General features: G+C 40.7%; 1 protein-coding gene across 3 annotated transcripts in view; it reads left to right on the plus strand.

Moving 5' to 3' along the window:
* The window catches only part of grid2ipb (glutamate receptor, ionotropic, delta 2 (Grid2) interacting protein, b), a 46,042-nt gene that overhangs the window by 3,003 nt on the left and 27,911 nt on the right, over positions 1–15,128 (plus strand). For all 3 annotated transcript variants that reach the window (XM_056255390.1, XM_056255391.1, XM_056255389.1), the window contains exons 3-4: positions 13,758–14,090; positions 14,180–14,334. In XM_056255390.1, coding sequence (XP_056111365.1) covers positions 13,758–14,090; positions 14,180–14,334 — 488 coding nt within the window. The remainder of the gene's footprint in view (positions 1–13,757; positions 14,091–14,179; positions 14,335–15,128) is intronic.

Genomic DNA, 15,128 nt, shown 5'->3' on the forward strand with positions numbered 1-15,128 from the left:
TTGTTTTGGTTTGAACTCGTACAGATCTAACTAAACTCCTTTTATCTGGGAAAGTCTCTAGTACTCTTCCAAGAGTCCAAGAATTGCGTGGGGCTGTAGAATCTGCAATGAGTACAATATCACCCGGCATAAGATTACGTCTCTCTTTTGTCCATTTTTGCCTTTCTTGTAGCAATGGCAAGTACTCTTTTATCCATCTTTTCCAAAAAAGATCTGAAAGGTATTGTACTTGTTTCCATCTTCTTTTTACATACTGATCTGATTTCTCAAAAAGACCAGGAGGATAGGTTGGGTTTCTCTTCATTGTAAGCAGATGATTGGGGGTAAGTGCTTCAAGATCATTTGGATCTTCGGACACTTTAGTGATGGGTCGATTATTGAGAATTGCCTCAGCTTCACACAGAACAGTGTGTAATCCTTCATCATCCAGCGTTTGTTGATTTAAAACGGAGGACAACACCTTTCTTATCATTCTGATGATGCGTTCCCATGCACCACCATGATGTGAGGCTGTGGGTGCATTAAAACTCCATTTAATTCCTTTGTGGGCTAAAACCTTGGTGATTTTATTTTGATTAAACTCCGCCAGTGCCCTTTTCAATTCTTTTTCTGAGCTAGTAAAATTTGTTCCATTGTCAGACCTCATTTGACATACTTGTCCTCTTCTGCATATGAATCGTCGCAATGCATTTATGCAAGAATCAGTGTCCAATGAGTATGCCACCTCCAAATGGACTGCCCTACTGGCCATGCATGTAAAAATTACGCCATAGCGTTTCACAGAAGTTCGACCTCTTTTTACATCAATTGGGCCAAAGTAATCCACTCCTACATTTGAAAATGGAGGTAGATCTGCAGTTATTCTTTCTTCGGGTAAGTCTGACATTTTTTGCTCACCTAGCTTACCTTTGTTTCGTTTGCAGAAAGTACAGCTTGAAAGTATTTTTCTGGCTGTTGCATTGGCTTGAGTAATCCAGTATTTTTCTCTTAATATAGACAGCATATGATTTCTTCCACTATGGCCACTCTGTACATGAATATGCTTAAGAATCAGCTTGGAAATATGCTGGTCTTTAGATAAAATAACTGGATGTTTCTTTTCTTCAGGCATAGCAGCTTTGCATAACCTGCCACCGATTCTCAGCAATCCATCTTCTAAAATGGGGCTTAACTTGTGAATAGAACTGTCTTTTCTGATTTCAGATCTTCCAGATTTCAGTGATGAAATTTCTACGCTGAATCTTTCCCATTGACAGAACTGGATAATAGCCTTTTCCGCCTCCGCAAGGTCGTCTGAAGACAAGGATTTTCCTCCATATGAAGCTTTGGTTTGTTGCAACCTCTTTTCCAACACATTGGAATCATTTAAAGTTGTCGTCAACTGTTTTCTTCGACGACTTACTTCAAGTAGAACTTTCTTTACTTTCAGCATCCATGCAACTGCAGTCTTGAGTCTTTTCCAATCAAAAAAGTAATTGATCAGCCTATGGGTTGCATTATTGGTGTCTTCAATGTTTACAACATTTGTAGAGAGCTCTTTCTTTAGTTCTGGATCATCATCAACAATGTTTGACTCAATGTTGTCATTTGACCATTTTGAAACTGGTTCTCTTAGAAACTTAGGTCCATTTAACCATCTTTTATTGGTTGTTAGCTGTTGTACAGTCATTCCCCTGGAAGCATCATCTGCAGGGTTTTGTGAAGTATGAATATACCTCCACTGTGTCACATTTGAAGCTTCTCTGATGACAGAAATCCTATTTGCCACGAAGGTACGGAATCTCTTGTTTTCATTTCTTATATACTTCAGGACTGATGTGCTATCAGTCCAAAAACAAGAATTTTCCAGTTGAAGCTGAAGTTCTTCTCGGAGCATTTTGTCAATGCGAATTGCTAGGACTGCAGCGGTCAGCTCCAAACGCGGAATGGTAACTGGTTTTAGAGGTGCCACCCTGGCTTTGCCAAGCAAAAAGGAAACATGAACAGCATTGTTACAATTCTGTAGCCTCAAGTAGGTCACAGATCCATATCCAGTTCCACTGGCGTCTGAAAAATGGTGTAGTTGGGCACTAACCGGCTGTCCAAAATCACATGGTTTCAAACATCTGTCAACATTAAAAGTACTTAACTGATCCAAGTCAGAAATCCATTTAACCCACCTTTGTTCAAGAACTTTGGGAATCTCATCATCCCAGTTATAGTTTGTTCTGCACAACTCCTGGAGGATGAGTTTGACTGGAAGTGTCAGTGGTGCAAGATATCCTAAAGGATCATACACTGAACTGATCACTGACAATATTCCACGTCTAGTTGGCATTCTTTCTTTGCAAACAGTTCTGAAATTGAAGGTGTCAGTCTGTACGCACCATTGAAGTCCTAAGGCCCTTTCTACTGGTAGTTGGTCTCGATCCAAGTTGAGCTCAGTTAGATTCTTGGATCTATCTTTTTCTGTAATGGACTGTAAGACCTTACGGCTGTTACTGACCCATTGTGTTAGATGGAAGCCTCCCTTTTGACATAGCGTGGTCAGGTCTTTGACCACCTGGATTGCTTCATACTCTGTAGATAAGCTTCTTAAGCAATCATCCATGTAGAAGTTATTATACACAGTGTCAATTACCTCTTCTTTAAAGCAGTGTTGATTGTCTTTTGCAGTTCTTCTCAGAGCGAAACACGCACAACTTGGGGATGAAACTGCTCCAAAAATATGAACAGTCATTCGGAAGACAGCAACATCCTGTGTAACATCTCCACCTGGCCACCACAAGAAGCGAAGAAAGTCTTTGCCTTCTTCTGCCACTTTGACCTGGTAAAACATTGCTTTAATATCAGTCATGAAAGCAACAAGTTCTTGTCTGAACCTCAGAAGAACTCCAATTAAAGAGCTTGTGAGGTTTGGGCCTTGCAGTAGTTGATCGTTTAAAGATGTGCCTTGGTATTTTGCTCCACAGTCAAATACCACACGTAACTTGCCTTTACGAGGGTGGTACACACCATGATGTGGAATGTACCAAACTTTACCGTCAGATCTATCCAATTGATGCTCTGGCACTTTCTCAGCATAGCCTTGGATAACCATATCGTTGACAAAGTCTGTATATTCTTGTTGAAACTTAACATTCTTTTCAAACTTTCTTTTTATCCCCACAAGACGCTGTTTGGCAATGTTAAGATTGTTAGACATTATAACATCTTTGTTTTTGAAAGGCAGTTTCAAACTATAATGTCCATCCTTGAAGCTCACAGATTTCTCCATGATTTCCATGAACTTTACCTCCTCTCTGGACATTTCTTCTTTGTCCTCTGACACTTTTTCATTGAAATCATGCTGGTATTGCTTTTCCAATAGCAACTCCAATGTTTCAACAGAGATCCTGTTTACTCTAGCAGTATGTTGTTCATTTTGATAACTGCCTAGAGAACCATTGACGACCCACCCCAATAGGGTACGTATGGCATAGGGACCATCTCCCTGACTATTTACTACTTCCCACGGTTCGAGTAATTTGGAGGCGTTGGTACCTATCAATAACTCCACTTCAGCCTGAATGTGCGGAATTTGAATACCATCAAGATATGGCCATTTAGTTAGGTCTTCCCGATTTACCATGTTGGCTTGGTTTACGGGCATTTGTTTCTGTGTGTACACTTCTGGCAATTCATAAAACGTATTACCATCAAGACTTGAAATCTCCAAGTTGTTTACCACATAGCTTGAGACTGTTGTTTTGGGACTCATGGTAAGCAAACAAATATTTGTCTTTCGTCCATTCAGGTTGTTACGATCTACTCCCAGTCTAGGGTTGGGAGAGGGTAACAAACTTAAATAAATAGAAAAGAACGTAAACGTGGAGGGTTCCCTTCAGTCCTCTGCCCCAGAAATGTGAGCCAACACTTGATGCAAACGTAAAATGATTTATTGCATTTAAACAAAGAAAATGGAAGCTTTCAATCTTCAGGAGAAGGTCAGACCAAAACAACAAACAAAAGAGGAAGCTTACTATTTGAAGGAAAACTAAATGCCCTACACAGGTAAAAGAAAATAAATAAACAACATATGCTTCCCTCCACTCCCTGACTAACCAAAAACAAGGATTAATATATAAAAAGAAAAAGGTGGTGACTCAATCTCCCTACTGCTTTCCAAAACAAACAAAAAGTTGCTATACAATACCTTTTAGTTACCAAACAAAGTTATAAAGAAGAAAAAAAAAAAGAGATTGCTTGATCACACAAAGCACACCAAAAACAAGCTCAACTGTACCACACAGGGACAACACACCAGTTTCACACTTAGCAACACACAAGTCTGGTGCAGGGGAGAAGTGAACCTCCTCAAGCAGTGTTCACTCTGCTCTCTTATAGTGTAGCTCTGCAACTCTCCTTACGAGCCTCAGGTGTGGTTAATTAGCTGCAAGGCAATCAGAGTGAGGGAGAGACTGACAGAGCATAACAAACACAACAATTTAACAAAGTAAAATACACATCAAAAACACTTTTAATATAATACGTCTCCAGGACGTAACACCTCCACCACCAAGAATACAAACTAGAGTTTGTAGTCAAATATATACACCCTTACCACATTCTTATTTAAGAAAGGTACAAGGTTCAAAGAAAACTGTATCCCTTTAAACTCTAGAGAGAGCATCAGCCATAACATTTTCAGTGCCTTTCTTGTGTCGGATGTCCAGATCATATCCTTGGACAGTGAGAGACCACCGTAATAGTCGCTGGTTGGAACCTGACATACGGGAAAGGAAAACCAAAGGGTTATGATCAGTGTATACAACAATAGGCTTAGAGCTACTCCCCAAGTATACATCAAAATGTTGAAGAGCCAACAACAAGGATAGAGCTTCCTTTTCGATTACACTATAGTTTTGCTGAGTCTTGGAGAACTTTTTAGAAAAGTAAGAGACAGGATGTTCAATATGGCACTCATCCTCTTGAAGCAAAACTGCACCAGCTCCTTTAGCACTTGCATCCACCTGCAGACTGAAAGGCATTTTGAAGTTTGGGGCTGACAGAACAGGAGCATGACAGAGGAGATCTTTGGCAGCATCAAAGGCAAGTTGACAGTCATTGCTCCATAAGAATCTTCGGTTTGTACTAAGGAGGTCTGTAAGAGGAGAGGCTATGGCAGAAAAATTGGGACAGAAACCTCGATAATACCCACTCATTCCGAGGAAGCGTCTCAACTCTCGTCTATTACAGGGTACAGGGAACTCAAGAATGGCTGCAATTTTAGCATCAACAGGTTTAACCATTCCCTGACCTACTTGTTTACCCAAGTAGGTAACAACTCCTTTCGCAAACTCACATTTGGCAAGATTTAGAGTCAAGGAAGCAGCAGTTAGGCGTTTGAACACTTTCTCGAGTGTTTTCACATGATCTGTCCAGTTATCCGAATACACCACAATATCATCCAGATATATCTCACAGTTAGTCACATCTGAGAGTACTTGATACATCATACGCTGGAACGTAGCGGGAGCGTTTCGCATTCCAAAAGCTAGAACCTGGTATTGTAGGAAGCGGTCAGGCGTGACAAACGCTGAAATCTCAGAAGCACGTTGGCTGAGGGGCACTTGCCAATAACCTTTTAACAGATCTAGTTTTGTGACAAAGTTTGCTAATCCAACTCTATCTACACAATCTTCCATCCTTGGAAGAGGGAAAGAGTCAGGTTTTGTTACTTTGTTGACCTTCCGATAATCAGTGCAAAAGCGAAAGGTGTTGTCAGGTTTTGGGACAAGTAAACAGGGGGAGCTCCAAGGGCTCTGGCTGGGGACGGCCAGCCCATAGCGCAGCATATACTCAACCTCTGTCTGCATGATCTCACGTTTTCTAGGATTTGCCCTGTAAGGATGTTGTTTTATGGGGACAGAATCACCAACATCAATGTCATGAACACACACAGTAGTTCTACCCGGCACGTCACTGAACAAGGTAGGGAAGGCACGCAGTAATTCAATTAAACCACAAGATTGTTCATTAGTCAGATGAGAAAGAAAGTGTGGAAGATCTTTCATTATAGCAGAATTATTTAACCTGGTAGAGGAAATTGGTACATCTCTACACATTAAACCATCTTCCTCTAGTGAGTAATTCGCCAATACACCTACTGTGGCAACAGAGGACACCACTGGTTGAACCGCAGTTTGCTCTACTGTCAAGTCACAATTAGCCCTGTTCACATAGGGTTTAAGCCTGTTTACATGACAAACACGGCTTTTACATTTGCGGTCTGGGGTCGCAATCAGAAAGTTTGACTCATTTAACTTCCTTTCAACCAGGTATGGACCAGAGAACTTTGCATGTAAAATAGAACCAGGTGTGGGAAGTAGAACCATGACACGATCACCAGGACTAAAATCTCTTTTCACTGACTTTTTGTCAAAATAAGCCTTCATCTTAGACTGTGCTGTAGACAGATGAAGCTTTGCAAGAGTTTGGGCCTTGTGGAGTTTCTCACGAATAGAAGTGACATAGTCATCAACAGGCAAAGCTATGGAACTTGGATTCAGCAGCTGTTCACTTAACAGTTTTAGAGGGCCACGCACTGTGTGGCCAAACACCAGCTCAGCAGGGCTAAAACCAAGGGACTCCTGCACAGATTCTCTTACTGCAAACATCAGAAAAGGAAGACCCTCAACCCAGTCTTTCCCGGTTTCCACACAATATCGTCGTAGCATTGTTTTAAGGGTTTGGTGGAAGCGCTCAAGTGCACCTTGCGACTCAGGGTGATATGCCGTAGAAGTTTGATGGCATATTCCAAGGGTTTCTAATGCCTGTTTAAAAACCTTGGAAGTGAAGTTTGACCCTTGGTCACTTTGAACTACTTTTGGTAATCCAAAAGTAGTACAAAACTTGAGTAGTTCTTTTATCACTACCTTAGCTTTTAACGTGCGTAAAGGAACAGCCTCTGGGAAGCGAGTCGCAGCACACATAATGGTCAGAATGTATTGATGTCCTGACTTAGCTTTGGGCAACGGTCCCACACAGTCAACAATTAAGCGATCAAATGGGTCACTTACAACTGGAATAGGATAGAGAGGTGCAGGAGGGATCTTCTGGTTGGGTTTTCCTGCGAGCTGACAAGTATGACACGACTTACAAAATCTGGACACTGCTGACTTAAGACCAGGCCAAAAGAAAAACCTAGTAATTCGATGGTAGGTTTTCGTAACACCGACATGTCCAGACAAAGCATTTTCATGGGCAAGTTTTAAGACTTGTTGCCGATAATCAACAGGCAAGACAATCTGCTGTACTGCCTGCCAGCCTAAATCTTCTTGCTGGGGTTTCCACCTACGCATTAACAATCCACGTTCCCAAAAGAAAGCTACACCCGAATTAGGCACATGTGAAGTACCATCTGCAGCCGCTATACACTTGGCTAGGGAAGGATCTGCTTTTTGTGCTGTAGCTAAGTATTCTCTTCCTGTCTTTGGAGGGGTCTCAGAGTTTAATCTTCTATGGATAGCTACGTCACGGTCAGGGTCTGGAGTAACAGACAAGACACACTCTACAGAGCCAGGCTCATTAATCAAAAATGAGTCTGAGATATCCACCACCTCCTCAAATTTCTTGGACTGGGCACGGGTAACTGCGCAGGCAGGAAAAACGGACGGGAAATTCTCGGCCAGATCAGATTTCTGTATTGCACTCGGTTTATATGACACAACTGGTCTAGGAAAAACTGTGCCACCCGCAAGGTCATTCCCTAGAATCAGATCAACACCCTCAACAGGCAACTGTGGACGCACTGCTAAACTGACCACACCACTGACAATGCTCGACCTTAGATACGCAGTATGAAGTGGCACATTCACACAGTGCATTTCAATTCCACGAATCAGCACGTCATTACCCGTAAAAGAGTCAGCAGAGAAAGGCAATATACTCTCGGATATAAAGGATTGAGCTGCACCTGTGTCACGCAAAATTGTTACAGTTTTAAAACCAGAATCAGGAGATAGGGAAACTGTGCCTTCAAATAAGAAAGGATGATAACTCTCTCCACTAAGAGAGCTGTCATTACACATGGTGTGCACAAGTGCCACGTTTCGGGGTTTGGAAACCGCGCTCTTTTGTTTCCAAGCCTTACAATCCGCAATCAAATGGTTTGGATCAAGGCAAAAAAAACAAACTCGCCTATCATCACTGTTTGTAGGTTTACGCACAAATTTAGATGCAGAGTCACTTTTAAATGAATGTCCTGCACGCGGTACTGGTGAGCTTTCCACATTCACAAATGGAGACCGGGCAGATGCGTGGGCTGAGAACACATTTCTGTGTGTCAGCACAAACTCATCTGCCAAGACCGCAGCACTAGCTAATGAGACCACTTTTTGTTCATTTAAGTGCATTACGATATTTGTCGGAAGACAATTTTTAAATTCCTCTAGCAAGATTAATTCCTGTAATTCCTCTAAGGATGTAACCTTGCTAGAAAAACACCACTTTTCAAAAAGAACTCTCTTTTCTCTTACAAACTCAACATACGTTTGTTTGACTGTTTTTGAATGAGCACGAAACTTCTGTCGGTAGGCCTCAGGGACCAGTTCGTACGCTCGCAGTACTGCAGCCTTGACAATATCATAGTCCAGAGAGCTTTCAATTGGCAGAGCCGAACAAACTTCTTGAGCTTTTCCGGTTAGACTACACTGGAGTAATAAAGCCCACATATCTTTTGGCCACCTCAATTTACTAGCGACGCGCTCAAATGCGACAAAGTACGAATCGACTTCGGTCTCTCTAAATGGAGGTACAAGTCTTATATACTTACTGACATCGAAATAGTCGCTAGGGGGTGCATGAGAAAAATCCTCTGTGACGGTACTACCACCAGTCGTTAAGGGTGATGCGACTGATGGGGGCCTAGTACGTGGAAGTGGTATTGGGTTTCTAGCCAGGCGCTGTGATTCTAGATCCAATCTACGGATTTGGACATCTCGGTCAGCCTGCCTCTCCACTACACGAAGCTTTATAACTTCTGCCTCACATTCCTGTTTTTTAATTTCAAGTTCCAACTCCTTTAACTTCAAAACCATGTTTGGATCCTGAGACACAGCCGACTCATAGTTAAGATTCTCCCTCTCTGCCTCCAATGATCTAACCTCAGTGCTCTCATCACTCTCTCTAGGCAAAATACCATCCTCTACTAATTTCTCATACAAGTTATCCTTTAGTACTTGTTTAGTGACGTCTTTTTTTACAGAAATATTAAAGAAATCTGCTATCAACACCAGATCCTTTTTCTTACAGCGATTAAACGCTTCAATAGTAGGGGAAAGAGTAAACCCAGTAAAATCAAACTCCATTATTCAAATGGCCACAACACTTTCCTCCGCACCTACAGTCAAAAACAGTCGAATGTTGAGAGAAGAGAGTACTTACCAGCAGCCAATTAACGGACGGACGAGCCCCCACTTGTTACGATCTACTCCCAGTCTAGGGTTGGGAGAGGGTAACAAACTTAAATAAATAGAAAAGAACGTAAACGTGGAGGGTTCCCTTCAGTCCTCTGCCCCAGAAATGTGAGCCAACACTTGATGCAAACGTAAAATGATTTATTGCATTTAAACAAAGAAAATGGAAGCTTTCAATCTTCAGGAGAAGGTCAGACCAAAACAACAAACAAAAGAGGAAGCTTACTATTTGAAGGAAAACTAAATGCCCTACACAGGTAAAAGAAAATAAATAAACAACATATGCTTCCCTCCACTCCCTGACTAACCAAAAACAAGGATTAATATATAAAAAGAAAAAGGTGGTGACTCAATCTCCCTACTGCTTTCCAAAACAAACAAAAAGTTGCTATACAATACCTTTTAGTTACCAAACAAAGTTATAAAGAAGAAAAAAAAAAAGAGATTGCTTGATCACACAAAGCACACCAAAAACAAGCTCAACTGTACCACACAGGGACAACACACCAGTTTCACACTTAGCAACACACAAGTCTGGTGCAGGGGAGAAGTGAACCTCCTCAAGCAGTGTTCACTCTGCTCTCTTATAGTGTAGCTCTGCAACTCTCCTTACGAGCCTCAGGTGTGGTTAATTAGCTGCAAGGCAATCAGAGTGAGGGAGAGACTGACAGAGCATAACAAACACAACAATTTAACAAAGTAAAATACACATCAAAAACACTTTTAATATAATACGTCTCCAGGACGTAACAAGGTGCAGCTTCCTCATTAAACTTTCTGAACAAAAGGTAGAGGTACTGCCTGTGTCCAGAAACGCGTAGGTTTGAACAATTTTGTTGCCCCTTGCAGACTTTACTTGGACTGGAAGGATAGGTAAGATACCACTGCTACTCCCGGCCCCAATATGACCACACGTTTGGGCAGATACAAGTGTATTGTTGATAGTTGGTTCTACATTCTGTTCATGGTTTGTGTTGACAGCTTTATCAACTTTGAACTCCTTCAAATGAATGTGAAGAACACTGGGATGTTTCTGGTTGCACACTTTTACATTCTTTGCTCATGTGTCCAACATGCAAGCAACCAAAACAGACAGCTTTTTCCTTTATAAAGTTTACCTTTTCCCTATGTTTCTTCTTCTCAAACTCTTTACATTGCTCCAAAGAATGACCTTGTGAACAAAACAAACAAGTGGAGTTACTCTTGAATTGCCTGCTTGGATGTTCAGCATTTACCCTTTGGATTTCACCAACAATGGGTTTGTTAACATTGGTAACATTGGTAGCAAAACTATCCCCTTTTAACTTTGGCTTTGACTGGAATTGTGACTTCCATTTGTAGACATCCTTCGGTTTACCAGTTGTTCTCATCTCTACATGTTGAATAGACCCAAATATTGGATCAGAAATGATTTTAACTTGGTATTCAACGAAGTTGACAACATCACTAAATTGGGCTCTTCTTTTCTGTCTTTCCATGATATCACATGCAGCTGTTCTCCATTTTTCTCTGAGTTTAAATGGAAGCTTTAGAATTACTGCTCTCATGTTTGTTGGCATGTCCAGTTCTTGCATATACTGTAGATCTGCCATAGCATTGCAACACCCACGTAAAAAGAGTGCATAATCTTGAAGAGCTGTGGTATCTTCATACCTGATCATGGGCCATCCAAGCACCTTCTCCATATATGCAGCAGAAACAAAATAATCTTCTCCAAACTGCCGTTTAAGCATAGTTTTAGCTGTATCATAACCTCGTTCCGGTGCCATATTCATACAGCTTCGAACAATTTCTCTTGGGCGCCCTCTTGTGTATCTTTCAAGGAAATACAAGCAATCACCTTTGTTATTCGTTTTTTCCTCCACACAGTGTTTAAAAGCTTTAGTGAACAAACTGAATTGCAATGGATCCCCTTCAAACACTGGAATATCACGTGGTGGTAACTGTTGAGACTTTTGCTGCTGTACTAACAACTCCGTTATTTCTTGATGTTTTTGAAACATACTCTGTGTGAAATCAGACCTTCTATCATCTACTGAAGTGGCTATTCTGGGTCTTGAAGATGCAGGTTGCTGTAAATGAGATGATGTTGGTTGTGAAGTAGCACCTATGCTGCTTTGCAATATAGTCCTTGACTGTCTCTCAACATCTGGCTGAAGAGATGCAGTTGCTTGTTTTGCCTGTTTGTTGACATAGGATTCCATCCCATCTGATGCGATGCTGTTTGCTCGTAGTTCATAAGTCCTGAGCACAGATATCTTTGCATTGGATGCGGCGATTTTTGCATCAATATCTGTTCGTTCCTTACGCTTCTGTAACATTTCCAACTGTTGCTCAATACCATGCTTAGCTTTTAAAGACTCTGCTTGAGCGACAAGAGCGGCTTTTTCTGCTTCAAGTTGAATGCATACCAGTTGCACAGAGGCATTAGATTTGCTGGAGCGCGAACTGTGACGGTTGCTCTTGTGAGAAGTGCGACCACTAACCCGTGTTTCAACATTTGAAATGCTATCCTTGGGTTCAATTTCGCTTGCAGCATGATCACATTCCTCCTGTAGCTTCTCACACCAATTATATACCATAGTGCTGAATTCCACAAACCATAACATTTTTGCTTTGAACCATGTTTCATGCCGGTCTTTCTCTTCATCGGGCAATAAAGCAATCAAAGATTCGTGTGCTTCTTTTGCTTCTTTGCATTGTGTTTTAAACTTTTCAAACATACCTTTGACCTCATTTTCATATTCTCTATTACCCATTAACTCTTGTATTGTCTTTTTTAGTTGGGATGCTTTGTCAAATTTTGACTTTCTTTGTTTCTGTAAAATATCGAGTTTTGCCAATAACCCTTTTGCAGTAAGCTTAACCTCTCGTTTTCGTATAGACAATTCAACATGTTCATCCTCTGCTTTCTGCGTCTGAGCCCCATCTTGCTCAATTTCAGAACCAGGAAACTCACTTTCATCCGCCATTTTTAAACCTTTACTAACTGCATATTTTACATCATAAACATCATCTTAAAGTGTAAACATTAACAAAAACAATTAAGCATTTCACAAACAGTTCAGTTCTTCGTTTCACAAACCCCTCTTTTTTTTCTTTTTTTTTTACCACCAATGCGCATTGGATTTGTCTTTGTATGTGTGCACACTGTTTTATATATAGTCATTTGACTCAAGTTCAAGTGAAAGCGCTTTCATACCTCAGTTCCACAAACGCTGAAGCCTTTGCTGTTCGTGTGCTCTGTATTCTCTTCGTTTAGCACGTGCGGGCTTGTAGTCCTTCGAAATCCGCGGCGTTCAATCCCACGCAATAATAATAATCCACAAAAAATAATCCAACAAAACTGTCATGAATGAGCATCATCCGACTTCAGATCCGCTGACTTTTCCTGTAGTCGTCCAATTCGATCTGTTCCAGTCGATGTCGATACAAGGCTCATTCAGGCTCCTTCGGTCAAACTTTTTGACTTAATGTAGGGACGCAGATGGTTTCATTAGTCTGTTTCTGACGCGTGCCTTTGTCTTGAATAAAATAAATATTGTCCATACCTTCAGAATAAATTTCGGATAAACCAAATCCATTTATTGTCCATTTGGTATTGCAAACAACAAAAAAGAACGAAAATAAAAACTAAATCAAAATATCTGATTCAAAACATACTGTTAGGCATGAGCACTGTCTTTCACAATCCAACTCTCAACACAGCACGGTCAAAAAGTTTGTTGACCTTCCATCAGCGCACCTGTAACTCATTATCACCTTACTTAAATATACTCAAAATACTCATACGCCCTCTAGTGTCACGAACAAAAAATACAATTCAAAATAATGGCTCCAACACTGAACATTAACTAACATGAGCTAACAATGAGGAATACATTTGTTACAGTATTTATTAATATTTGTTAATGTAAGTTAATGAAAATACAGCTGTTCATTGTTTGTTCATATTAGTTCACAGTGCATTAATGTTAACAAATACAACATTTGATGTTAATAATGTATTAGTAAATCTTGAAATTAATATTAACTAAGATTGATAAATGCTGTAGAAGTATTGTTCATTCATAGTTGGTTCATTCATGTTAACTAAGGTATTTAACTAATGTTAACTAATGAACCTTATTGTAAAGTGTTACCCAATACACTGAGGTGCAAATAGTATCTGTCACTAAGTATAAATGGCATTTAACTACTATTTAAACTTAGTGCAAAGAAAATATATTAATAAGAAACCAACATTCATACAAAGAGTACATATACAATGGTATATTCTGTTTCTGTTTCTATCTATATCATTTCACTGACTGTCTGCAGATGGATATCACTCCAGGCCCTGATGGTCGCTTTGGATTCACTATAGTGGGAGACTGCCCCCTGCTGGTGGAGGATTGCTCGCCCTGCTCCCCAGCGGGTCGTAGTGGTCTCCGAGCTGGAGATTATGTCATGGAGGTGAATGGGATCCCTGTGAAGCACCACGAGATGGCCGCCGCTTTGATAAAGGCCTCCCAGGGCCGAACACTGCGTCTCGGGGTGCTGTGCATGGGCAGTCGTCAGAAACGCAGCAGCGGATGCATAGAGGGGTCTCTGAAAGACACAGACGGCTTGCGTCAGGACCGCAAACACAAGGCTCTGGAGTTCAACAGGAGGGTGAGTGAGTTTATCTGACAGACTTTGAATGCGCTTTTATGAATCGGTATAATTAAAGGTGTACAATATCGCTATCGTTCCTTTTTCAGGTTGAGGAGATTTTGAGGAACGATCCAGAGGTGAAAGAGAAACTTTTTGCTGTGCTGAAACAGTTTGCTGCTGAGAGGAAGGTAGACTGGCTTGCTTCCGTTCTTCCTGACATCTTGACCACCGAAGAGCAGCAGCAGCTCATCTCGAACATCAGGTATCTATGACAACTCCATCTGCCATCTACAGTGCTCATTCATTTTTGATCTCAGGGCCACTCTCTGACCCAGATGTTTTAGCCGTGCTACTGTATTTAGCCGTGCAGAACAGATTGAAGGCCACCAGAGGGCATCAGTTTAGTATAGGATAGATTTAGCTAAATATATTAATAGATTTTTAGTAAATGTTTTGCGGTTTTTATTATTATGGTCTAGAAAGTCATACTATGAGGAAGATATTTGCAGTGAGAGAATTAATTAGCATGGCTGTCTGTATAAACTGGGTTGACCTAAAAAGGACACTGATAGATGTGTCTCCATCTGGTGCTGCAATGCAAACTGATAATCTTCTAACCCTCTGATGTATGCTGACACTGTTAATAGTGAAATTCCCTTTCCAGTCAAGCCTATGCCTCAATGCCAACTGGGTCAATAACATAAGACGGCACTGACAGAGAATTCTAGTGTTGATCCATTTGTTGGCTTCTCTCTGGACTCTGTCAAGTTGTTTGGCAAGTGATGCTTAGTAGGTCAGCTTACACAGTCTAGCAAGTGATATGTTTTCAGATGTGTTCACTTAATTAGATGTTTGATTATAATATACCTTTCAAAAAATTGTGGTCTGCATGATTTGTTTTTCTTTTATATTTTTTAAAATAAGTCTCTTATGCTTACCAAGGCTGTATTTATTTGATCAAAAATAAGTGGAAAATTGTGAAATGTTATTACAGTTTAAAGTAACTGCTTCCTATTTTAATATATTTTAAAATATAATTTATTCATGTGATGGCAA

The sequence above is a fragment of the Rhinichthys klamathensis genome, unplaced genomic scaffold (assembly GCF_029890125.1).
Source record: "Rhinichthys klamathensis goyatoka isolate OS25496 unplaced genomic scaffold, OSU_Roscu_1.1 h1tg000121l_1, whole genome shotgun sequence".
Lineage (NCBI taxonomy): Eukaryota > Metazoa > Chordata > Actinopteri > Cypriniformes > Leuciscidae > Rhinichthys > Rhinichthys klamathensis.